Below are 26,896 nucleotides of genomic sequence, written 5' to 3' on the forward strand. Positions count from 1 at the left end.
ACAAACACAAACGGACGGAGATAAGAGAGAGTTTTTTCCATGCAAGTTCCGTGCCCAGCAGCTACTATTGAAGACTTACTTTTGACCGATGAAGCAAATCCAAAAAGCTGACAACGCTATTATTTACAGATTGAGACAGGGTTCAAGTACAAAGTCTATGCCTATGTATCCATAAACAGATGCTTAAAGCAAAGAGGGGTCAAAGGCATCTTTCATTGACAAATGTGATTCTGCTACTTACAGTGCTACACGTTACATACGAACAACACACTACTAGGCCTGCATGTACACGGTATTTACAATATTTACATGCTAAACAGCTACTGCTTGCACAAGAGCTCACCAGAACGGGCACCACCTGGGAAACAAAGTAGTAACATGCATCGAACAATGAGTATAAAACAGATGCAGGAAATGGGGTTAAGGTTTTATCAATACATACCCAACGTAATTTTGGCACAAGTTTTCGTGAGATGTCGCTTGTAGTATGAGCTTCTGAACCTGGACCTTCACTGATAGACCAGGTTCCGCATCCCGGACATCTCCTGAAGCCCAGTGCTCACTGCCATGTTGGGTCGAGCTGCCAGCTCCTGATGCTGACCCGGAAGAGAAGTCACGCCCTGTTAGCTTGTGACTCATCCGTGCCATCACAGCTACAGCACGCTCGTTCAAAACCTCATTAGCATCACCAAGTTGATTGACAGCCTGCATGAGAAATAAGAATGGTTACTCCAGCAGGGATGTGGCTAAGGTTACAGACATGGGTGGAAAAGAAGAGGCAACCTGTAGCAGCTCCTTCTCACGGGCTCCCCGCTGAGGTTGCATGAGTTCCCGGTTAGCAGCTGCTTCTTCGCTGCTGACGACTGCATGAGCATGAGCATTACCATAATTTGACACTTGAGGAACTTCGTTGAAATTGAACAAACGCCAATTGATTAATGGGTCATGTACAAATGCCTGTGGAGAAAAGCAATAAGAAATGTTTAAAGCATATATAAATCACCAGAATGTAGGTAGTGGGTACATACAAATAACTAATTTAAGGGAAAAAGATGCAGTCATCTCCCTATACAAATAATTAAACGATGCAGATTCTGTTCTCGAGGCTATGCCCAGAACAAAACCCACCAATCCTCAACATCATATCTTTGTGGGAATGATGGAAGTGTCAACTCAAAAAAATGATATAAAGAGATGAGAAATCAGTGGCTACTTAAAATTTAGCACAATATAAAGAAAAAACTCAACCCAAGGGGAGAGACATTCCAAAGGCATTGCTTGAAATGTCGAGAAAAGGCACCTGAAAGATGGCTCTAACCCATACAGGGACACTGTTACCACAGGCCGGGTCTTAACCCATACTTTTGGGGAACACGCAGCAAGGGGCAACTTGCTTTATTTAATCAAGCTATTGATTTCTGCCATCTAATTCAGATTTTTAAAACAATAACCCATAAACATTAAACTTTTACTTTTCAGAATGCGTGATAACAATTAAAAAAAATCTATGTGCACCACAAGTGAAGAAACTAATTATTTGTCCAAGAGATACATGTGATATATGCTATGTAATATGGTCATATGAACAACAAGGCCACCATCTCACCTCCATCATGGCCATGACGCTGTCTCTGTTTGTTCGAAGGACTTGCATCACGTTTTCACAAGTTGTTCGGAATGTACCCTCGATGCCACTAACTTCCATAGCTTTCACAAGCATTCTGGTCAAGCGGAATGGTACCTATACCATACATTGCAAATCGGTAAGAGACTGTCACAAACAAAGAGGCAATGGCTAAGTCACAGTTACAAGTTGTGAACTACAATAATAGAAAAGCAAGAAAATGAGAACGATAGCATTAAGTTGTCTAGTCCTCCCTACAGTGATATGTATAGCGCATTTTAACTCGGTGCAGTCTCCAAGAATATACTCTGACCACTAATTTCTCTTAAGAGTATATTGTCTATCACAAGAAAGCACTTTAAAATCAAATGGCACAAGTTTTGTATCATAAAATCTGCGAACTGCAAAAGTAATTGTTTGTCGAAGTTTACAATGTTCGAATCTTGAAACACCTGCGCACCTTATAAAAATAAATGGAGAAGCAATTGGCAAGGCATAAATGCACAGAACAAAAATTACTTACTTTTTCAGGGAATTTTTCTCGATTCATTGAAGCCTCAAAGCAATCTCCAAAGTCAATGTGTAATATTTTCCCACTGAAGCAAAAAGGACACTCTTATTACAAAAATAACTGTAGAATACAAACAGTTAGTTGAAGAATAGTTCAGCAGATGTACCTATAGCGATCTAACATGAGATTACTTGGATGTCGATCTCCCAAACCAAGTAAATACCCGACCTGGAAAATTACCTTTTGAGCACCTTAAACCAATGAAGGTTCCATTTGAAAAACAATAATAAGACAGGAACTCATACCATGCTCATAACAGCCAGGCTTCTAGTGTAGTTTGTTCGGCGCTCAAGCCATACTTCAGAAGTTCGACTTTTTAGCCATAGAACCTGCCACAGTTTATTTATGTAGAATAAAGCTACAATGTCATAAATACAAAAGGCATACTCATTGAGATAAGACACAGCATAATACCTTTGCAAGGTCATTTCCTTCAGTATTTTGCAAAGCATGCTGAAATACTTCCACCTTTGCAATGAGGGGTAAGTGATCATAATCGGGTGCAAAAGCCAACATAAGCCTGTGCTCCTGATTTAAGAAAATCTGGACAAGGAAAAAAACACTAATTGCTAAATAAAAGGAAGCAAAATACATATAGCTTGCTTCAGATGAAAACAAGTGACTACAGCAGACAAACCTTCCTGGCATCTCTGTATTCACGGATCAGAGCATGAAGTGTGTCGCAATTTGGAACCCATCCAATTAAACCACTGTTAGGTGACAAAGGTATAACAGCATATCTTTGGATTGATAAATCTTTCTCTGATGTTTTCCTTGAGTTTTCTAGGAGAGTATTCACCAGACCAAAAAGCTAAATGGAGAAGAATGAAAATTAGATACTGCAAAAGAACAAAATTACACTGAAAAGGTTGAATGATAGGTAATATCTATGCTATTTCCACTATAGAGCAAGAACATTGAATTTAGTAGATTCTTCTTAAGTGGTAATTACTGAATGCCCAGGAGGCTCCAGCCACCCAAAGAGTACATTGGTACTGTTCAGAATCAGAGTTGAGGCAGGACAGTAGCTACCGCTAGTTATGCTCAGATCATAGTACATTTTCTAACAATTTAGAGCCATAAGAAGCTGCACGGTGCAGTTTTTCACGTAGTTTCAAACAGACTATCACATTCCCATTATAATAAGGCTCATTAGTTGTTGTTTGAATGGACACTCGAACTGACTTTGTGACAGATTTTAGATTTGTGGTGTCCCTCATCCTACTTATTTTGGATTTAAATCAAAGATACAGATCAATACTAGTGAGGCATAAGGTCACTGCTTAAATGCAAAGCCTCAGGGCGCTGGGAGTTTTTTTTCTTTAAAACGAAGAGCCATGACTGCCACAATTTTATGGGGGCACTACACGAAGATGTGTTTATCAAGACTATATTACTAGAAAAGGACCATCTAAAAAAAGTGTAAAACGGAGATGTCATCAAAATACAGACCTGCATTACACGTTCATCTTGCCGCAAATCTTCATGTCCTTTAAGCAAGAATGCATAATCATTGCCATCACTTCCATGAATCGTCAGTTTTCTTGGTCTTTGTTTCGATGTTATCACAATCAATTGGGGAACAAAATACTCTATTGTCACAACTGGTGAATCTGGAAGTAAGATACCAAACTAAATATTAGAATTCTATAAAAAGAAATTAAAATATAGGGTCCTGGGGGCTCAATGATGCAAGAAACACAGTACAGGTTTCCCAAACAACAGAGCTAAACTGAATATTCTAATCAGTAACTGCAGAACCTGCAGCATAAGTTCCTGGCACAGCAAGTTCCAACTTTCGACATTTGAGTAGCTCAGGTGAAACAGACTGAAAGAAACAACAAATATTTGATCAGGGAAGAGATGGCAAAAAAACTGATCTCTCATAATAAAAACAATGATGTGCTTACATGCAAATCAAGAGTTGTAAGACTTGGAAGCTGTTTGTCAATTCTTCTGAAAACATGGTAATACAAATCCCAGGCCTAAAGAATATAGTAGTCATCCTCAGACACATTATCAACAGAAGACAATACACAAGTTATCAAAATGACAGTCTTTATGTACCTTTGTTAGCTCAGCATCCTCTCCTGTAGCCCGATACTTCAAACAACATTCATGAGCTTCCAGTAACTCATGTCCATAAGCCTGAACATATAATTAATAAACAAAAGTTACAAAATGCATTATAGAATAAATTTATTTCGAAATATGAAGCTAAGTGTTGCTAATTCAATCGGACAACGTGCAGCATGACCAGAGTTCAAAAAATCAGAACAGATTGAGCAGTTAATACAACATATTGAGCTAATTCAATGGTCAGGTGGCTCAGGGCAGACTGCGTTGAACTGGATACATGTCAACACACACAGTGTTGGAACATTTAAATTAGAGAAATAATTTTGATGAAACAGTACCTGAATGAAGGCATTCTCTTTAATTGTTTCAGCCCCCCTCTCAAGCATTGCATGCAATGGCTCAAGTACAGCAAGCATTCCTTCAATATTGTGCTCACCAAAATACATCCTGCTAGCTTCCTCAAGAGCCTCATGCCACATTTCATGCCACAAAATTGCTACCCGTATCAGTTCCTTTGATACAAGCTGTGCCTGGTGCAACAAAGTAGAATTAGAATGCTACGCATCTTTCCTTAGAAGATCCACAGCTAATGAAGCAAACCTGGTCGACAAGACCTCCACTATGCTGTCGGATCTTATCAACAACCTCCTGTGCTGCACGTTGTCTCAATATACTTATTGATTTGCAGGCAACCAAGAGAGGATACATCAATGCCTGATTAAGATGAGTCATTAAAAAGGAAAATTAGAAGGTCAAACAAGTCCCTTTCGTGTGCCAGCTAGTTACCACACGTACTCTTTCTAAATTATAGCAACTTTTGGCAACTACCAGTTATACAAATGTGTTTCAAATGAACACAAGCTCCAGAGCACTAGTAAAATTCATTTAACATGAGAAAAGAAAAGGAGAAATTGAAGAAAATTTGTGATCGAGGAATAACCACGGAACTTGTTGGACATATTCAAAAAAGAAGGGATAAAGGATGATTAGAAAAACATAAGCACCAAACAATCCTACAACAATGGTGAAGCATGGAGAGCTTAACACCACGGCTATATTGTGTACACCATGCAAATGAACAAAGAATGTTAAAATATGTCAAACGAAAAACAAAGGATTTATAGTTGATTCTCTAGACTGCTCGATATGATGGATGTCAGTTTCTGTTGCACCTCTTTCCATAGTTAAACTGAAAATGATACTTCAGGTACAGCACTATGGTTGATGTAGTAATGCACAGCCATAATAAATTAATTGCATGAAGAGCCTAGAAGCCTAGTCACAGTAGAAGTAGCCACAGCTAACATAAGTAGGCGATAATACAAACCTGTGGATGCCCCTTTCCGATTCGAACTAGCAAAGACTGTATCAGTTCTCTAACTACTCTATTATTCGAATGAATCCTTGCAATTATCTGGGGCAGCACAACCAACCACATCTCAATCTTGACAAGTGAAAAGCCTTTCTGCAATGCCATTTGAACTTCGGCAGTAGCCCCATGGTTGAACCAAAGAGTCAAGAGGCGAAGGATATCCTAAAAAACAAAACTCAATGTCAAAAGCAAATTTACAACTAATCAGAACTAAATTAATTACATAAGGTGTTAGGAAGGGCTATTTTTCCGCAGTCATATAACAGCGGGTAGGGTGTTTTCATGCCACAAAGTTGCAATATCAGTTGGCTAGCAGTTGATCATTTAAATCAGTCTCAGCCAATGCTATTACTTCCAAGTTACCATCAGTCTTCAAAAAGTGCTCATGTGTGCAAAATTTCCACTTAGGCTGGAAAATATTGTAGTAGAGGCACAGCAATAATGTATGTCACGGCATTTATCATTAAACAAGTTTCTGGAATGCTTAAACTGTTCAACACAATGAGAGCTGTAGCTCAAGAGAACAGTAAAATATAAGCAACGTCCACAAGCTCAACATACTTTAACATAAGCTTTGCATAATAGAAATCAGAGAACAGCAGATTCACCTGCAAGCTATCATCAACCCCTTTTGTTGTAGATGCACAAGCAATAGAGTAGAAATACCCGGTTACTGCTGCAACAACATATTTCCCTGCAATATCTGGTCGGCCTCGCAAGGTATAGCGTGACATGACTTCTGTGTTGAACAAAGCCCATATGTGCCAGGCCTTGCCCCAGTCCTTTGCACTTAGTGTAGCATTGTTATAAGAAATCAAAATTTCTAGAAAGAAAAAAAATACAGTTATTTCAAAAAGAAAAGTTAAGGCATAACAAGTGCAAAACCTGACATTGTTGATACCTTGAATAGAATCATCATCTAATGCAGGTGAAAGTGCCCTCTTCCAGCTACCAAGTGTCAAATAAACACGAGCAATGAGTGGTACTCCAGCATTTGACATGGTAGCATGGTTTGCTGACGTTCCAGGAAAACTGTCCATGGTGGTAGCAAGCTGCACAGACAACTCCTATTCCCCAAAGAAAAAGAGAAAGTATTATGCGCACTGCAATGTACCATCAAAGTACATGGGCAAAAACAAACTTACTTGTAATTTAGAAAATGCATCCCTCCTTTTAAGCTCATCGCCAACAGCATACTGGTATTTGAGATAAGCCAGTGCTACTTGTGGATGTGCATGATACAGTGTCAGTTCAGGAGAAGATTCAGGATCAAACTGCAAGTAGCATCAGAAATTAGTTTTGTTATAGAGAGGAGTTAGCATGCACATGCTAATTAAGGATGACTGCTCACTTACCTGTAAAAGTTTGACTAAAGTAGATCTAGCCTGACTAGTACGACCATTCTTCCAGCAAAGTTTAGCAAATTTGATCCAGGTGTCTCTATCTTCGTTGGGAGGAAGAACCAACTCTCTGACAGCAAGTAGGGCTTGCCACACCTGAAATATATTTTTGAAATCAGTACAAATAGTAAACATGGCGCAGGTCACCAGTCAATAGCAAAAACATAATATTAACCTCCACATTCCGTTTTGTTCCTTTAATGCGCTCATTCCACATATTGCGAATAAGTTCCCTTCGTCCGTCAGCAATCAGGCTTTCCACTGGTAGAGTGCAGTAATCAATCACCTACAGACCACACATTTTGTTACCAAAACAGCAAATGTATTCAGAACATAACCAAGAACAAGATAATACCTCTTCCAGTTCTGAAAGCTGTTGAACCCGCACCATGTTATTATAAGCACGCTCATAGCTCTCAAGGACCTGGCCGCAAGTATTGTCACACAATGGAAATATAAAATTATGATGCAAATGATAAATTTCAAGAGCAATAACCGTTCACTAATCAGTAGAAAAATACAGTGCGAAATAATCAAATCTAGAGACAGAAGATACCAGGCACTTGTTACTATAGTTTATTAGAGAAGCGTGAAGACAGATACCGCAACATAGTGCCTTATAAACTGTGCGAATAAAAGAAATGTGACATTCCTTCGGTTACTTGACAGACATATCTAATATCAGCCAACGATCCACTTTATCTAGATCCACCATGAGTTTCAAACAGGTGGGGTGTTCAAACATTTACATGTCTATATTAAGCAGCACTTTTCTGCAATTTCTCGCATGTACGCTGGGCTTGTGCCACTCCAAATAGATGAGGATCACCATAACCAGCAGTTAGTTTAGTACATCAAAAAAATTCACAGAATTTATAGAGAAAAAAATATAATGGCCACTCTATCAGCATGCTTTGTAATTCTTAGGAAAAAGTCCATTCTACTCCCCCCCCCCCCCCAAACACACACACACACACAAAAGGCTCCCTGTAATAAAATGTTTTTTCTTCCTGTAAAAGTTGGCTTTCAAACTATGAAATAATCACAAAAAATATGATTTATTTTGTAACATAGGGTACAATAACAACTATCATGACGCAAAATTTGAACATAATACCCAACTTATATGAGTTAAAACAAAAAATACAAATTTCATTTTGGCGTAAACTGGATGAATTTCAGTAGTTCTTGTACAAGGGGAAATAAAAAAAATACAAACTTCATCATGGGGTAAACTAGACTAATTTCAATAGTTTGGGGGGAATTAAATGAGTCAAATTATTGTACATGCTGTTAAGTGAACAAACCAAATAGTTGGGGTTAGTAAAATGGGCTTTTCCCTAACTGTTAGTTGTTAGGTACATTACAGGTGAAAATTAGGCATTGCAAATGCACTACGATATATTCATAACAATTGGTTCATAATTCAGGTAGCTTCACAAGTTTGATTGATTTAAAACAGATGGAAAGGCAAATCTTATAAAATGCTGCACTATGTAGTACTATAGATATGACATACCAGTGCTGCAAGTTCTGTAGCCAAACACCGCCGAGCTCGCTCAACAAATATCCGAGCTTCATCATACTGTAAAAGAAATCACAAAGTTGTCATAAAAGTAAAACCAAATAATGAAAACAATACAATCACACATAGCAACGGGCAACTACCTTCTTGGAACGAACTGAAAGAACAGCCCGGAAGAAAGCACCATTGCTGCTTCCATCACCACTAGCTGTTGTGTTACCCAACATACGGAGCTTGTTTTCATCCCCGTCATCCAGGCGAGAAACATATTCTGCCATATGGTCCCACTCACCCATATGCCAAGCAGCATTTGCAGCCTATGGAAATAGAAAGAAGCAAAAGGAAATTACATTATATGTCACCATCTACAATAAAATGGATAAGCAGACATATGCACAACCATTGGAGCCATTTCCAGTCGAGCAGATGGTTCTGCACCAGTCCATTGCTCTCTGCACAATGCACTTAAATCTTCCCAGCGAGCCAAAGCCGCTAGACACCTCATTCGACCTAGCATAAACATGAATTTTACTTGGCTACCATTATCTTTGAATGAACCAAAAGAAGGTGATCAGAATTGAGCATTACCTAATGTAGCATCCAAGTTTTGTAAAGGGCCAGATGCTTGAGATGATTTCATGGTGTATGCTCTAAGGGCCTCATCCCAACGGTGCAATTTTTCATACCTGCATTGCACAAAATTTAAGCAAGTTCATGAACGACTAATGGTATTGGAAGAACCATTGTATCTGGATGAAACTAAATAGGAAGGCATTGAATATATACCATGATTCTTTCAATTGAACTTCTAAATTCTGCTGCGAGTAAGTCAATATCCCGATAGCTGCCTGAAGAAATAATGGAAGGAGTCAACAAACTATAAAAGATAATTCTTTTAACCTAGCGCATATGACATTGGAACCAACCTCATGCTGGTGCAGCTGATTGTTAATATGAATAAGGGATTCAACCACGGTAACATGATTTGCACCCATCTTCTTGTTGCACACAGCTTCAAACTCCATTTCTTTATAATGGAGGGCTTTTGCAAATGCTCGACACTGACAAATAGTTTGAAAGAGTATCACAAGATTGGAAAAAAAATGCCAAACCACACAAAAAGTTAAAAAGAAAAAAGACTTACCTTCTCAGCAAGTGCACCAAGCAGCCTGGTATCGATAGGAAGAGGCTTCTCATCATGTTCCATAAACTCTGCCTGTTTACAGAACGGAACAATTAAATAAAAGAATGCATGCCAAATCAACTATACAACTCAAACACAAGACTAACTTACTAAATTCAGCAGTGTAGCAAGAATTTCCGGAGGTATATTTTGAGATGAGAAGGCTGTCTTGAGACTTCTCACTAGTTGTTCCTGGGAAGATTCACTCATTTGGGCCCAGCAACTTGCAAAACCCGCAGCAAACAACTCGCGACCAACAGAAGGCTGGATAATTTGTGTCAGAAAATATTCATAAGATAAGTGGCATATATATCTAAAAGAACTAATTCACCTGAAGCTGAGCTAGCCTTGCACAAGTGCGTAAAGCTGGAGACGGTGACTCTTTGAGAAGCGCAATACTGAAATGCCTCATCCATTCAGCCCAGTCTTCCCTAGTACTCCTCTGAGAAGCCTCACCGGCACTCCGCAACCGAACATCATTGACCTGGAGCAGTCAAAAGCCTTAATTCTTGAAAATTAATGACAGAGATTTGAGGTTGCATGCAAGGCATGATATCAAGAAAAATCAAACTAGAACATTGATTTTAATCAAGAATAGCTTATGTTCCACAGGACATTTCAGAGGTCTTTTTGCAAACTATTTGTTTACTGGGAGAAACAGCTTCCTAGTTATGAAGCACATCTCTTAATCATCACAAACTAACATAAAAAATCCTGTATAATGGTTCAAGCTCTTTCAAGCATTAAAATTTAAGAAGCCATCATAAGATGCAGGGGACAAGAGAGGAAATATGTTATGAGTAAAAAGTAAGCATATTACTTGATGACTTCTTGGTTGTCGCTGTGTTTCATCAGCTATTTCAGAAGGTGTACCATCAAAATCATCAAGGGGGTCACTAATGACATCAGGTGGACACTGCGTGTACTTTTGTACAGACAAGTTTTCAGTGATGAGTGGCTCTCGCCTCAGTAGCCGATTTTCGATCTCTTCCCATTTTCTATACTGTAAGAAATGACAAGCATAGTTAGGCAGATATCCAAAATGGTGTACGCACAAAATAATGATAACATACCCGCAAATGGTGCTTCACAAGAATTTTGCGTATTGATGGTATGAAAATTGTAAATTCTTCTCCAAGAGCATGTGCAAGACAGCAGAGTGCCTCTGCAGCATCTTTCCGCAGATCATCATTGTTTCTAGTCATACGAGGGATAAAAAGAACAATTTAGTTTAGCTAATAAAAACGATTGGAAAAAGTCCAATAATGCAGCAAACAAAGTACTGCCGATAACGTATTCGGTAAAAAAAATATTGCCATAACGAAGAATAAGCTAAACATTTGAGTTTCTTGCAGACAAGCCACAAAATTGTATATGTCAAGTGCATACAAACTCACAAACCTTTTAATCATCAATACGATCAGATATTTTTTGCAAATTAATTAAATTTTACTGGTGCTATTTAAGTTATTCTAAATTGCGTGCTTCCTAAGATTCAACGTTTTCACCCAAGTGCTTCGATGCTTCTTCTGTATGATTTTATAGCAAATCCGTAATCGTAGAACATAAGATTTAGAGAGAGAAAAATATTACATGAACCCAAGGTTGGCCATTGTCACTGTAATTCTAACAATTTTTTTACTGTTCCAACAAGACCATTTTGATTTTTGAATAGTCAAATTTAAAAGGCTCGTGTGTTCTCCATATCTAAATGCTTCACTATTACCAATATTGCAAAATACAACGAGGACTTCTAGTGTTAACACCAAAATCAATATGGTACTGGACTAAATCAAACACAAAGTCAGTTGTCTAATACTTCTAGCAACAACAACAACCAATGCAACATGATAGATTAACTTTTTTTTTCCAAGAGACGCAATACAGAAATTAAAAAGGAGTTCCTTTTAGTAAAGAGTCTTACCCATCCAAGACAAGCTTCAAATGATGCACTAAAGCCGAAACATGAGTACCAACCTGTTCAGGATACGCAAAATACACACGATGTGCATTACACACAGTAACTTCTATAAATGCAGACCATTTTGGTTAAAATTGCGTTGACAAAATATCAAACCCGATAAGAACATCAACCAACCTGCACCTTAGGTATAAGCTTAGTCAAAGTAACAATGGCACGCCGCCTGATATCAACCAGCTCCACTTTAAACAAACGGACAAGCACTGGAGCAACCAAGTGCATGTGCTCATCCAAATTTCCTAAAGGGCACCATCAATTAAACATATATTATAATCAATATAACAGCCATTATGAACATGAAACTAGGTGGGAAACAGGGACACACCGCCAAAAACTTCAAGTGTGTGTAATATGTCAGGAACATAGCAATAATCATTGCAACGTTCAGCGTCACCTAAGACTTGAATACAACTCGGTAGAATGTGAAGTAAATACATTCTGAACTCATCATTTAATGCTAAGCATAGTTGCTCAACAAGGTGAAGAACCTGAACAGGAAACACTGAGTTAAAACCATGGTATGAAATACAAGGATCAGAAAAGGTAAACCTTCAGCAGGTAATTGAAGAGAATGTAAAGACAACCTCAAAAGAAAGGAGCAAGAGCTCAATGGGCTTTGTTCTTCTCGACATTAACAATAAATAAAAAAGTAACATAAAGTGATGGAAACACAAACGCATACAGGGTTCCAGACTCATTATCTTGTTTCCCACTAGTGACCCAGTAACGGTTTCCAGTTTCAAGCAACAAGTAGATTTTGACCAGCCGAATTATCCTTAGTAGAATTTGAGTCAGAATGTTATGAAAGTACGAAACTGATCAGCATTCAAGACTTTGAGCACTAATGGCAACTCAATACTCACAAATATAAAGCATATTTTGGTTAGGCCTAAAGATAAAGGAGCCAATGAAAAAGAGAAAAGTAGAGGGGGCATAATGGCTGGTGTATACTCATAAATAAGAATGTGAAAATTAACTGTCTACCATTGCAATAAGGAAGATGTTAACTATGTTCTTCCACAATATAAGAACATTGTGCACTATGACAGGATCTACAAAAGGCCATAGTCTGGCAGACATGCTTCTGTGCCCTGCTAGCTAATGGCATGGTCTAAATAGATTGCCCACTGTAAGCATTGTGTACAAAATTTTAGAAGATAATAGAGTATAACAAAAGGCAACAGCAAAGGAAAAGTTTAGCACAATTACCGGTGAACCCTGTGGGCCCTGTATCGTCCGGTTTGGTGCAGGCAAGCTGAATGAGGAAGTCCATAATTCAGAGATGAGGGAGAGTATGTCTTGCAAGTATTTCCGAATGTGCTGAAAATAAGTAACTTTAGTAAAATATGCCAGGCATCAACTGCAACAGAAAGAATCTAACAATAACTGCAATATAAAACCAAAATAATTTGTTGCACTAAAAAGGACAAATTACCTGCCGGACAATAGATATCAATGTTCCGAGCTTCCAGGTTATGAACTCTTTTAAACCACCATCCTCACACATGCGAACAGCACGGAATAGCTCAGGAAGAACCTTTAGAAGCAAAAGACAAATATTTCAGAAATTTGTGTGCCTACATTTTTTTTCCAGGAAACACAAACATGCTCAATTGTATAACATCCAAACAAATTATAACTGAAAGCATAAACCTACAAAGATTTAGCTCATCAACTTAGCCCCAACATTTCCTCCAAAATAATATGTCAGGATATGTTGTGTACGACATTTGACATTCTTTGCTGGGTTGTCAAAAATAGAAAGATACTAACATGCCCCGAACATTGTACGATGCAAAGCCAATCATATGAAACAGCACCACAAAAGCTTATGAGAATTCCGCTTTGATGACAAAAACTCCGAATTCTATGACCAGCAGTCTGTTGAGCATTCTGGTGGTAACACTAATATTTTTAGAATCATGAATTAGTCCATGGATTAAATGCAAAGACTTCACGAGTGCAATAAGCTGTTTGTTAGCCCAGATCAGTTATGATTCCAAGCTTCAAGGTTGGTTGTCTCGATAACAGTTAAATGTTAATAACTGAAGCTGACACACGTGCCTTGCTGTCAATTAGGGAACATGGAGCATATCCAAAATCTTTGATCCTACTGTGGTCAAAATTAGTATGGTTGAACATATAGGCACCAATTAAGTGAAATAAATATATATGAAACAGAATATGGATTACACTACAGCAAAGAAAATTGAGAGGCTCTCACCTTTGGTAAATACGGAACACAGCCAAGGCCCATTGACTAGATGCCAATTTTTCATATAGAAAAGAACAAATAAATAAAGTCATTACAGTGTTGAAGAACAAAAGGTTGTTGAGTAAAATAGCTATCAAAAAAAGAAAAGCTAGAAATATATTACCTTAAAAATAAAGATAAGGGAGCCAACCACCATTTGGTGGTAACTTGAAAGTGAAGGATCTCGAAGAATTCGCATGAGAGAACTAATTGCAACCTAGCAAAACAGGGAATAAGGTGAAATGTAGACTAACATTTGAATCTCAGATGTCTAATGAAGGAACATAAAACCATACAGTTGAATAATAGTCCTCAGATGCCGAAAAAGATGGCCAGAAGTCAGTTGGTAACTCTTCCATGGAAACAATATGCTGTGCAGTCTCGATTGTAGGCCGTAGGACCTCTCTATGTTGACCTGGTAGATTATGTTGATTTCGCTTGTGTGCATGAGGGTCCAATGCACCCATAATTCCTAAAACCTGAAAGAAAACACATTGCATTATTACTTGGCCAGGAGCATTATACAATTTCACGAAATCTTAAGCAGAAATCAAACCAAATACCTTCAACACTTCTAGTCTAGTTGACCATTCCAATTCACCATTCAGCAACTTCAAGAGTAAGCCAAGCAATGGCGGATACTCATTATAGGGGGCGATAACATAGCTGGTGAACCATTGAAAATAATATATGTCATAACCAAAATGCAGTAATATACTTAGTATAAAATATATAACCACACAGGATTTATCACACAGCTATCTTCAATGTTCTTAGTCCAACCATATGATGGGCAGGAAAGCATGCAGCAAAGGGAAATAGAACACATGCACAAATGGAAGAAGCAAAGCACTAGAAGCACTACCCTTATCTAGGAGACACCACAGCAACCTCAAATAGACAAACAAGATAACGGCAAAAGCACTAGGAAAGTATCCAGCACAACAAACCTAAAATCTGCTTCTGTGCACGATATCAAAATAAAGTTGGTGGCCAGAACCATGAGTACATAAAACAAATACTCTAGTAGATTCAGGATTTATTGAGTCCATAAATCTAGTTTTAGACCTCAGAATTCTATACTCCCTTCATCAGAATTTCATACTCCCATCAGTCACAAATATTGACATTTGGAAATTTTGCAAACATAGTAACATAGCATGGGGTCAAACCCCAGTTTGCTAATTTTAGCACTGGATGTTTCAATAGTTCAATGACAGGTGGAACCAGGATCCACCTATCATTAAGACACCCCCAAGGTAGAATAGCAAACTCAGGGGGTTGATAGTGGTATGTTGGCAACTTACTCTTGACAATTTTGGACAGCAACAATGTCTCAAAAGCCGAGCTTTGAGACTGTTTTCTGTTAGAACAGATAATTAAATCCAATGAATTTATGATATTAGGAAAGTACTTTTCACAACGAATCAACACAGATGATTTCCATGTTTCAAACAAATTTTTAACAATATGGGAAGTTAAAGTTTCAAAAGTTCGACTAGAAACTCGTTCAAAAACAGCACCAATTTGTGACTAAGTGTATATAAAATATTAACAATATAAGCTCAAAGTAGCAACAAATTTCAACAAGCAAATACTAGTTGCAAAAATCTTGCATGGCAGTACAATAACTACGCAGGGAATGTGAAATACATGCAACTCAAGAAGTATGCAAAAATAAAGAATAAGCAAGTATTTACCCTGTGCTTTGGATAATTTGTCCCAAAGTTGCTACTGCCACTTCCCTTTTACTAACAGCACCTCCATCTAAAAGAGCATCCACAACTACTGGCATCAACTCAGGAAGATATTGCCTCATAGCAAAACCACCCTATAACGTGGAGGATAAATGATTAAAAGTTGTGCCAGTTACGAGGACATCAACCATGAGAAAATGGATCAAACATCACGACATAGAGGAAGAGTGGAAGACTAACCACTTTGGCCAGTTCTCCAACAGTAGCAAGCACTCCCGCAGCAAGCGCATTATTAGCATTTGGTCCCGTTCCTTCACATAGTCTAGTCACTAGAGCCTAAAACAAAACCAAAAAAAAAAGATGTAGCAAAAAAATCACAAAATAAACACCAATACTGATCTCTCATGCTAACCTTGTGAACTGGAGCAATGTAAGGAAGAATTAGCCGTGCACAGCTCCTAATTAAGCAACCCAACAATTTAGCACTCTCCTCTCTACACTTGCTATCCATACTGCAAATGACACAAGACTTTCATAAGCAAGATGAGCAACAAAATGTAACAATGGGAACCACACTTATTATCAGAAATTTCGTGGTTTAAACCTCTGGTCAAGATATGTGAGCAGCTGTATAAGATAGCGACGAAGCGCAGGCAGTACATATGCAGGATTTTTTTCAGACAATCTGCCAGCAACCGAAATTGCCAATTCTCTGACATCATATTCCTAAGAATTGAAACAAAGATAGTTTTGTCAACATTCCAAAGGGTCATTATACTTCATGGACGTACTATAGTGCAGGACTTCGCATATCATGGAAGCAACAGAGTTAAATTTGCAGCTCGTTTCGAATTTAAGACACTCCAAGAAAATATAATTTCATCAGCATGCAGTTGAAAGTAATGCCACCTAATAGAATGAGCCATATTGAACGCCTGTTTCTGGTCAACTAAGTCACAAGTCATCTTCTAGTGAGGAAATCATAGTTTACTACTTCCTCATGGTGGGACTTAAAACTTTAAACCCACTATTAACTGCCCAAACATCAAAAATGAAAAACCATACAATGCTCCTAAATGATGGAAAGCATGTGATTGGTCAGGAAAACATCCTACTGTATTACAACTAAGGAAATAATCATAATCTCTGGCATACAGTTTGTACAATACTTTACAAACAGCAAGAACAGGAGGTTGATGCTGTGTTGAAGAAGCTGGTAGCAGATCTAGCAGGCACCGAAATAAAGGATAAGCATGTTCGAGAAAAAAAACTAAAGGATAAGCTGGTGACAGATCTAACAGGCCCAGTTAATGAGATAATCATGCCGTTCTGTGTACCTCATCATTTAAGGCAACAAAAATGGAAGTCAAGATGTCAGCTTGAGCCAAAAAATCATCAAAAGCTGGATTCCGATACAGAGCCTTGAAGACCGAACTTCTAACACCAACATCAGCATCAGCAACTGCAGCAATAAGAAGTTTCTCCACTATCTGCAGGTGAAGGTAAGAATGGCAACAGACATAATTAACATAACGTCAATCAAAATGCACCATGGGAATTATCATCATAGGGAGCCTACAGCAAAAGAACATAAAGTGCACAACAAACAAGAACCAAGTCTCAGCTTTTGAAGAATCTCATCTCAAGAATCGATAAGGTGAAACATCTTTTCTGGTGTCCAGACTGTACGACTTGGCTGTACAACTAGTTTCAAAGCAGGAATTAAATGCACACCAGACCCACATAATAACATTGGTCATAGAACTTAGCTGTACAGTCAGATAATGTATAGCTATTTTCCCATGTATATATCATTAAAGGACCATAGAAGTCCAGAGTTTAACAAATAGCTACAAATTTAATCCTGCTGCTTCTTCCCCTTCTTCTCTATGCATATAATCTCTTATATACTACACTTCTACATTTTCAAATTATAATGTTCCACACAAAATTTAACAGGGCATTTGCATCCATACCCCCACTTAAGATGCTCTTTTCATCTATACCATCAGGCTAGTCAATGACATATGGGGTCTGGTCCTACATGTAATTGACACAGGCTGATCATATAGATGAAAAGTGCACATTGAGTGGTGGTACGGGTGAAATTATTCCTTGAAAAACTCACATCTATTCGGTGAAATTGGCAATAACTTCACCAGGGGCATTCAACGCGGTAAAAAAGCTGTTATTGCCATTTATTTAAAATAACTAACAAATTTAACCTCCCATGATAAATACAAATTACGTTTAAACAAAGTCCTATAACATGCCGTGTATCACATTCTGTAAGATATGCACTTCAGACCAAAGCATGTGTTAACTGATATAGATTCCAGTGCCTCTAATATGCAGCTTAAACCCCAGAGATCAGTTAATGTAAGGAATGTCAAGTTCACGAATTTATTAGATATATGGTATGAAAGTTCCATTCATGGTACTATCACAATCCATCCATGTTGTACAGTAGAATAATAGTGTACATCTAAGCCACACAGGAATATGGCTTTCAAAGGGCTATATCAGGTAAACATATACTTTTTTAAACAGGACCAGGTTGAAGTTAAGTATGATGTATTTCTGCTTAAAAGTACTAAACAACTACTTCAATGCCGCTCCATACTTTTTCCCTGCTAACAATAGCAACATAAAGTTTGTAAGGCCTAAAAGATAATTTTCCATGGCAGATTCTACACACATTAACTTCACCTCGCATACAATCTTTGCGAGCAAAAATCATCTGTGGGCAACAGAATTAGCCAAAAAAAAGAAGTGTATGCAGTAACGCAGTAATGAGTTCAGATCTGATATTTAATGTGGTGATGCTTGAGTAGTATAGAATATTTGAATAAATTAACATCTGATAATTAAACCCCAGTAAAGGAAGGTATGCTTCACCATATGCTACCATGGTAAATGAGATTGATCTGTAGTTAACTATTCCCATATGAAACTTTTTCCGTAATATTATGACTTATGCATTCAAGTTACTTGCTCTTGCCAAAAAGACACAATATTGAGTACACATCCACTGCTACTAAGCCAAAGTAGCAATGCTTAAATACATGTTAAACTGTAAATTTTCAGACAAACCTCCTCCACAAGCCGGCGGCGCTTAGCTCCTCCCATACGATTTGACCTATTTGAACTGAACTGTGAACTTGAGGAAGCAGAAAGAGAGTGCGCAACTAATTTGCAACAACACAATGAGGCAGCTTTTCTGGTACTACTATCTTCATCTTCCAGATAGAGGATGACACTCTCTCTAGCAAATTCCAGGAGCTCATGGCCCTGAAAGAAATGCACATTTTAAGTTCCAAACACTACCATCAGTCAGCTAAGAGAGCATTTCAAACCTTAAAGTTGAAGTTTGCTAGAGTCCGCAGTGCAAGTTGCACAAGAACAGGACTAGTAGAATCCACAAGCTGCTGCAAACTGTTTGACCTGCTTGCTCGACCAACAGAAGCGCCTGGCCTTGTAGATGACTTTGGTAGTGCTTGAGATATACAATCCAATAAACGCTCTTGTATTGTGGGCAGCAAAGAGGGGATGCTGTATGAAATGATGGAGTCACATGACTGCCCTTCAGAGAACAATCACGTGAGGAACTGAGGTGAGGAAACCTTACCTCGTGCTTATAGACTCAAGTGCCTCTACAAGTTTATCAGAAAGACCAGCAGAAAACATAGCATCTAGTAGCCCACTACGTATATGAGGTTCCATTGCAGGACCCATAGCTTTTGCAAAGCTTCCTACACAAGAAATCGCCTCAAGAGATGGCCTTCCTCTGCGAGGAGCAATCTGCAGTTGCAAGGTCCAATAAGCATGACAAATTTCAAGTAAACACCAGGATACAATAGGGCTGCAAAAACATACCGCATCTTGCAAATGTGAGGTAATTGCTGGCAAATACAGCACAAGTTCAACTCCCAGAGCCCCAGCCATCTCTCCAAGTGCAACAAAACCACTAGCACGCTCGTCTGGTGTACGTAGAACAAAAAGGATATGATCCATGCAAATCTGGGAGGAAGAACAATACTTATCTTGTCAGGCATAGCACAGTTTTAACATTCTTATCTTTCCACTGTAACACTAGATTTAGTGGGGAAAGGAAAGCTATAAGATAAGAATTATGTACTGAGAATAACCTTCAGGTAATTAGTCACAAATCTGTCACGCAGGAAGTGGGCAATTCGAGGAAGAAGTGATGTTATACTACGGCGAACAAGCTGATCTCTGTGCTTTAAATAATCAAGGACTATATCAGCCACTTCTCTGTACCGAGACATCATAAACTCCCCTGTATTCCTATGATATTCCATGCAGCAAGATCAGAGGATCAGATATTGAACATTGTTGCCAGAACTAAATTATATTGTTCTACACCTTTCATGCTATCATGATAGATCACTGTTCACAAATTACATAATTAGATATGCATCTCATCTCATAATTGGAGAAATAATTAAGTATGGAGAGGATTAACTAGGGAGTAAGGATGAAACATTCTTCAAAATGACTATTAATAGCGTGCTGTTTTTTTTCCTAAGAACAAGAAAGGCATCCAAGACCAACTAACCAGTAAGTTACCTTAGCAATTCTCCAACAGCCAATAATGAGCCATGAATACTATGAACAGAAGCATTCCTGCCAAGCCCAACTTGTGCAGCTTCACACATTCGATAATACCTAGTAGAATCATGAAATCAAAGAATAAGATAGAAACTGCTATAATTGTGTAGCAGAAGTGCCTCGGTGAAGAGTTGCAGCAAATAATGTGCTTTGGACATTGCCACTGATAATCAACAAAAAAAAGGCTCCTGAATGCAGATAATTATTCATAACCTTTAGTCCCAAGAGAAAAAAAAAACGACCAGGAAGAACCCCATCCATATTTCATTTTTAAAGATGGGAAGATTTAAAAGTCAACATGATCTTAAATCTTGACAAATGAATTTAGGAATTTTGGTTCAACTGTTCAGGTGATCCCACCGTAGCTTGCAAAAGCTTAGATAGTCACAAAAGCAGCTGGCATGGATCATATATGGGTTTGCATGTAACAACTAACAAGTTACCAAAAAATGACAATATGTTTGTATCTAGTTAATCTGCAATTTTGAATATGGGAACCATTTTCTTACCAAACGAAATTTTCGCAATCAAAATTCTATCAGTTGGGAAGCTAGCCATCAAAGTCATTGTTTGACATGGGTGACTTTTCGGTGCAACAGAGTTAGCTGTGTTACAAATGAAGGCTTGATGTATTGAGTTAGGCCCAAAGGGCAATATATAGAGTACAAGAGAGCACCCAAACCCTAGAATAGGAAAAGACTAGACTACCCTTGACTTATTGACTCTTATAACTTAACACCCCCTCTCAAATGCAATGTGAATGCAATGTCGTTGCATTTGGAGAGTTGACACTAAGCATTAGACTCAACAAAAAGAAAATGATACATCCAAAGTCCAAAAATCAAAGATGTCATCAAAGCGTGCAACTCTTGAACATGTTGATGTAGTTCAAACATGAACCTTGCTTTGGAAACTTTGAACTTGACAATAACAGTGAGATGTGTCAAACCAGCCAAAGAGAGGATAGAGATCACTGCTGCAGGACGGCAAGCAGGAGGATGACATGATGATGACGACAAATGAAACGGCCATTGATCATGATGTGGAGCAAGACGGCTCCGAAAGGGACCAAGAGGGCATTGCCACACCAACAATGATGACAATGATTAGCTAAATCAACGGGATTCAGCTAACCATAAAAAAAATGGCTGACTGACAACATGAATTTTGTGGACACACATGGCATTGACGAACTGAAGATGTGTAATGGACTTGGATTGATACAGCAGAACATGAGACAAACGAAAATGACTGGATATAGTGGATACTAGCAGCAACAGACAGATAGCAGCAGGCATAAGCAAAAGATGAAGCAGACAATGGACAAGAGCAGCTTAGCAGCAGATAAGGCGAAACAGAGCAGCAACGGACTGATGCAGATAGGCAGTAGAGATCACCACAGCGTGCAGGCGTGCAGCACACAAGCAGCATACGGTCGGTCAGTAGCAGCCTGAAGACCAGAGAAGCCAGCAGCCGGCAGACCACAAGCGTGCGGGCGACCTGGATGGGAGAGGAAGGCTGGCGACCTGCGGGGGGGGGGGGGACCTGGAGATTTGCGGACGGCGCTGCGGAAGGAGACAGGCGCGACGAGGACGGCCACGACAGGCGACAACGGTGGGATGGCTGCGAGGGGAGACGAAGACAGGCTGCGACGGCGGCGGGGACGCAGCCGCGACAGCAGCTGGAACAGGGCCACGATGGAGGCGGGGACAGCTGCGATGAGCGAGGCCCGACTGCCCGAGCGGCGGACGGCTGCGACAGGCAGCAGAGGCGCCGCAACAAACAGCGAACTGCCGCGCGCGACAGGTGGTGAGGACGAGCCGCAACGGGCGGAGGCACGCGCGGGCGGCCGCAGACGGCGGCGGAGGGGCCGGCGGCGGCGGCGGAGGGAGACCGCGACGGGCGGCGACGGATCCGTGACGGGCAGGGGCTGCTGCTCCCCTCCCGCGAGCGGATCGACGATGAGCCACGAGGATGAAGACGGCCGGCGGAGGCGGCAGGGACGGCCGGATCCGCGACGGGTGGAGACAACACCGACGAGGAAGACGCTGCTCTCTGCTGCTGCTGTGACTCGACGCAAACGAAAAAAATGGGTTTGGAGTGGGCTGGAAGAAGATGCCGCCCCCGGGAGCAGATCGATGATCCCAGGGGCAGCGCTGTGGAAGACGACGGGTCTACAGGATCTGAGATTTCAACCTTGGCTCTTACAAATGAAGGCTTGATGTATTGAGTTAGGCCCAAAGGGCAATATATAGAGTACAAGAGAGCACCCAAACCCTAGAATAGGAAAAGACTAGACTACCCTTGACTTATTGACTCTTATACCTTAACAAGCTGAAGGAGCAAGATTCCATACCACACTGCAGCATTATGGCAGCACTTTCCAATAATAAAATACAAAGTACAAAAAAATTTCTATTACAAGATTGTGGAAGTAATTCCAGCAAAATGTGGAAGCTACTAGGTTAAAACGACACTTACAACTTATCCATGTCTACAACAAGCCCAAAGCCATTATTAATGTTCAATGAAACATTGTTTATTCCTTTATTTTCTTTCACAATTATGGTATTCAGTTCTTTTCACCTTGGTCAACTCTTGATAAATTATCAAATACACATTCCAATTGTGAATAACTTATTCTAATTGCCAATTCTGATTCATTTGTCCACAATTTTAATGGACAATCAGTTCTGAAAGCAAGAAAACAAGGTCAATTCTTCAACAGACCATTTAACTGACCAAAGCGAGTTAACACATATTCAAGTTCTATGACACATTGATACTGAATTTGCAGAAAGAATGTGGAGATAAAAAAAATTAGGTTTACCATTGTACACGCCATCGAGTCTCCCGTTTTTCAATAACATGGAGACAAGCACGCAAGGCTTCCACTGCTCTTTCACGAACAGCCTGCTTGGGGTCTCTCAGTGCTACCCATATTGCGTCAACAAATTCAGGAACATGAACATTGAAAACTGTTGATGCATTTTCAGCCATCTCCTACAATAACAAAAAATGCAGATTTATAGAAACTATAGAGTAGTGCATCTGGGAACAACATTGGCATTAATTTTCAGATATATCAACACGATAGAATATGAATAAAATCACAAATACATACATCTTTTTCACTGGCATGCATGTAATTGAAATGACTTGGTAGTGTACAGCTGTACAAGGTTCATTACAGGGCAGATGCTAGAGGTGGATTTGGTGAAGAAAATTGTATACATGACAAAATTAGAACATTAGAAGCTACCCAATTGCCCTCTGGGTTAATCAGAGACCTTCTTCCAAGTCCCATTGCACACTATGTGCTCTAGGTCGAACTACCAGAAGGAAGAATGCAGGGGCAAAACATTGGAACCACTCAACTTTTCATTCTGCGGTAAGAAACAGCTTAGGAGAAAGCTCGGGCCAAGCTTTTATGACATAAGAACAAGGGATTAAGGCATGACATGGATGTAAACAGCAACATGTGCGTGCCTAACAGAGGCAACATTAGGATAGATCTTTATAGGGTGCAGATGCTTCAGATTTTTATTGAATCCTGAAATTGATTTTTTCTTCAGAAAGAAAATGAAAGAAATTAGAGTTTCTTGATCAGGCTCAACAGGTTATTACATAATATAACATTAAGAAGAAGGAAAGGAAGAAGAAAACAGATGGTAGCATACAAAGCAACTTGTCAAGGCTACTTAATACAAAGTGCCTTTGGTGGCCTAGTGGCTGATTTTCCAGATCAAGGCTACTTAATACAAAGTGCTTTTTGTTTAGTTGATACTAGGTGATTTACAAGGATAATTCAAATAGAAATTGCAGATTGAGAGAACTAGAGTTTGCAAATTCATGGGTTAACCACCTACAGCACTATGTGGTATGTGCTTTTGGTAACCATGCAATATTTCATCCCACACAACATCCAACTTATTGGTATTAGTAATATTGTTAATTGTGCTCAGACAAATTGAGATTCTCTTCTCCACATTTCAATATCTGACTTAACCTATAATTATTTCCTCTTAGTGTTTGAGAAAAATTAAGGTCCTGGAGTCATCATAACAAATACACTCCAAATTTACAGTTGGATGATTTACTTTTTGAAAGCTTTTAAATCCATATACAACTACGTACTACATACTATTAAAAATGGTCGTAATGATATTGGAGTTTATAGATAAATATATAGTGCTACCTCCCACCAAGTAAATAATAAAAAAACCAGGTTTTGCTTACATTTCTTCTTGGATGAGAGCATTAGGCGGTAATACAATCTTCAAATTTTGGAGAAGTATCAAGCTACAACTCAACATCTGTAGATTGCCTCTACAGCTAATTTAAGCTTATACGATAACATCAAGCTAGGGGTTCAGTTTTTGCATGAGCAATTATTTTAGACCATATAGCATGTGTTCACACTCTATGCATAGAGTGGTTTGCTTTATTTCTTATTTTCTATTCGATAGAGGGAAACCATTTAATGCTTTATCATTTTTATTCTAGTGAAAGAATGAGAAACTAGATCTAGTAGTATATCCTGTTCAGCCATGCACGCACTGCACAGGATATCAAAAACAAATGAATAAAGCATACACTACTTTATAAACAATATCTCCCATGTTTAGTAATATATGAAGTACTAGAAAGGAAGATGAAAAATTACATGATGGAAGGCTTATTTGCATGTAAAAGATTGCAAAAGACTCATCAGTTCAACTTACTTTGAGAATAAGTACAGCAGCAAATCGACGATATTCCACTCGATCACCACCCAGCCACCCCAAAGCCGTTTTAATCTTTTAAAAAGAAAGGTTATTAACAAATATTAAAAAAATCAAACAAAATTGAAACAACTATAGCTTACCTGTCGCTCCACTTCATCTGCAGTCATTGCTCCCCCTGCTTTTGCTAAATGACCCAGCACTGTGCTTGCTGGAACTAGGATTACAGGGTCACGCTTCACGTCAAATACATTCCTCAAGAAGCTGGCAAACTTAGAAACTTTGGAAGCACCTTCTCCAAAGGGCATATCAATTAAAGCATCAATAGCACGGAGAGCCAGTAAATTTTCAGCAATATCATTGCTCTGCAGTAAACTAGATATCTGCTCATAGAGCTGATCCATAAACCTTAGAAAAGCTTCACCGCTAAGATCTCGTGCTTCCTCCTCAACATGTTTACGTAGCGCAGCAGCAATGACATCCTAGAAGCAACATGAAAATCCAGTTATATATAGCTAAGGAATACAAAAGCCAAGGAAAAAAAACAGTATGCAGTTCAAAATAAAGGAAGTATTTGTTGACGAAACAAAAGAACCATGTCAGGCACCAAGTTCTTGGGTTTAGCCGTCCGAAAAGCTTAAACATGGAAACAAACCCTCATCAGAAACAACGCTATTGAAGGAATGTTACAATCAACACAAAAGGCATATTTGAGGACCATTTGCTTCACATTATCATCCTCATCGGAACAGGTGCTCATGGTCTTCTTAAGGCATCTGACAGATTCTTGGACACCTGACGCCACCTGAACAAACCCTATGCTGCGAACACAAAGAACTGGAATCTTCCAGGCACTCAAAAGACTGCAACCCATACACTACGAATACCGCCAAATGGAAGAACCTCACCTTGCTCATAAACCCCAAACCTCCCACATTGTCACTAGTCACTACCGACACAAGCATATAGAAATATCGCAATCAATAGCAGAAGTAACTGATCCAATCATATTCCCGGATGAAGTTCAGAACAGAAACCGACGCTCATCATGCACCACTAGCCAGCACTTGCGTCATGCCCTACCAAGCAACAGCCAGCTAGGAGCAATGCACGCGCTCATTTAAACCAAGTAAAATAGCACAGTATCCCCACACGGACCCACAACGGTGCAAAACCCTAACCCCATGCTTAATCGCAGAGTCGTGCTCTAATGGAGACGCAGAAGCAACGGAATCTCCGGAATCCGGGGAGGAGGAAAGAGAGGCACGCACCGCTCCCGACGAGATGTAGGCGGCGATGTTGAATGCGTGGTCCTTGGCGATCAAATCTGCGCGGACGAGAGGGAATCTCAATTAATTTCAGCGAAACTAAAGGGGCTCCGCGGGCGCAATCGACACGGAGTCCGGGGGGATTTGTCGCGGGGGAGGAGGTTGGCGTACCTTTCGGCTTCTTCCCGATCTCCAGGAAGTGCGGTGAGGGCTTCATCGCGGCGGCGGCGGCGGCGGCGGCTCCAGAGCCGGCGCGTCGGCGATAAGCGGGGGCGGAAGGGGCGGGAAGTGTTTAGCTTCCGCAACCCCGCGCGGCAGGAGCGGAGGAGTGGGTTCCCCTGATTCCCACCTCCGACGTCACGGCTTAAGCCTCTCGAAAGGAAGTGGAGGCAGCGTGGCGGCGAGCACGACAACTCCGGCGGCCGAGACTCCGCCGCGGGTGAGAACTCGTGGCCCAGCCCCTCCCTGTGCGAGAAAGGAACCCTCCCGTTTCGCTTGTTCCTGTCACGTGAGCCACGCGTGGAGCCGTTGGATGGAATGGACGGCGGATGCGGCGCCGACACAACGCACGCACGTGACGTGGCGA

At 39.8% G+C, this 26,896-nt stretch overlaps 1 protein-coding gene across 1 annotated transcript; it reads right to left on the reverse strand.

Annotated features, from left to right (window-relative positions):
- Positions 1-79: 79 nt before the first annotated feature.
- Positions 80-26,787, reverse strand: LOC112886367 (serine/threonine-protein kinase TOR). Its single transcript, XM_025952259.1, has 58 exons — positions 26,482-26,787; positions 26,314-26,369; positions 25,186-25,524; positions 25,043-25,117; positions 23,149-23,321; positions 20,277-20,375; positions 19,835-19,994; positions 19,563-19,706; positions 19,315-19,487; positions 19,043-19,238; positions 18,780-18,977; positions 17,024-17,176; positions 16,291-16,412; positions 16,099-16,198; positions 15,927-16,022; positions 15,690-15,820; positions 14,553-14,655; positions 14,286-14,468; positions 14,114-14,206; positions 13,960-13,995; positions 13,171-13,272; positions 12,945-13,055; positions 12,061-12,223; positions 11,853-11,974; positions 11,679-11,731; positions 10,828-10,951; positions 10,575-10,757; positions 10,086-10,238; positions 9,866-10,018; positions 9,716-9,787; positions 9,498-9,632; positions 9,358-9,419; positions 9,160-9,257; positions 8,972-9,081; positions 8,715-8,888; positions 8,566-8,631; positions 7,402-7,470; positions 7,222-7,332; positions 7,002-7,142; positions 6,792-6,920; positions 6,548-6,713; positions 6,255-6,469; positions 5,602-5,808; positions 4,875-4,988; positions 4,613-4,804; positions 4,263-4,343; positions 4,106-4,180; positions 3,957-4,023; positions 3,648-3,808; positions 2,833-3,006; positions 2,610-2,738; positions 2,441-2,524; positions 2,302-2,363; positions 2,148-2,220; positions 1,607-1,741; positions 784-957; positions 443-705; positions 80-358 (listed from the first exon to the last, which is right to left on the reverse strand). The coding sequence occupies exons 1-58, from the start codon at positions 26,525-26,527 to the stop codon at positions 340-342; spliced, it is 7,398 nt and encodes a 2,465-aa protein (XP_025808044.1). The 5' UTR covers positions 26,528-26,787; the 3' UTR covers positions 80-339.
- Between the last annotated feature and the right edge of the window lie 109 nt (positions 26,788-26,896).

The sequence above is a fragment of the Panicum hallii genome, chromosome 3, assembly GCF_002211085.1.
Source record: "Panicum hallii strain FIL2 chromosome 3, PHallii_v3.1, whole genome shotgun sequence".
Taxonomy (NCBI): Eukaryota; Viridiplantae; Streptophyta; class Magnoliopsida; order Poales; family Poaceae; genus Panicum; species Panicum hallii.

What these genes read in the sequence shown, in the direction of transcription:
- LOC112886367 (XM_025952259.1), bottom strand. Translation starts at nt 26,527, where the DNA reads ATGAAGCCCTCACCGCACTTCCTGGAGATCGGGAAGAAGCCGAAAG. An exon ending in GCTGTTGGAGAATTGCTAAG is followed by an intron (nt 19,995 to 20,276) that starts GTAACTTACTGG and finishes GGAATATCATAG; the next exon opens with GAATACAGGGGAGTTTATGA. An exon ending in TTGCTACACTGCTGAATTTA is followed by an intron (nt 9,788 to 9,865) that starts GTAAGTTAGTCT and finishes TTCTGTAAACAG; the next exon opens with GCAGAGTTTATGGAACATGA.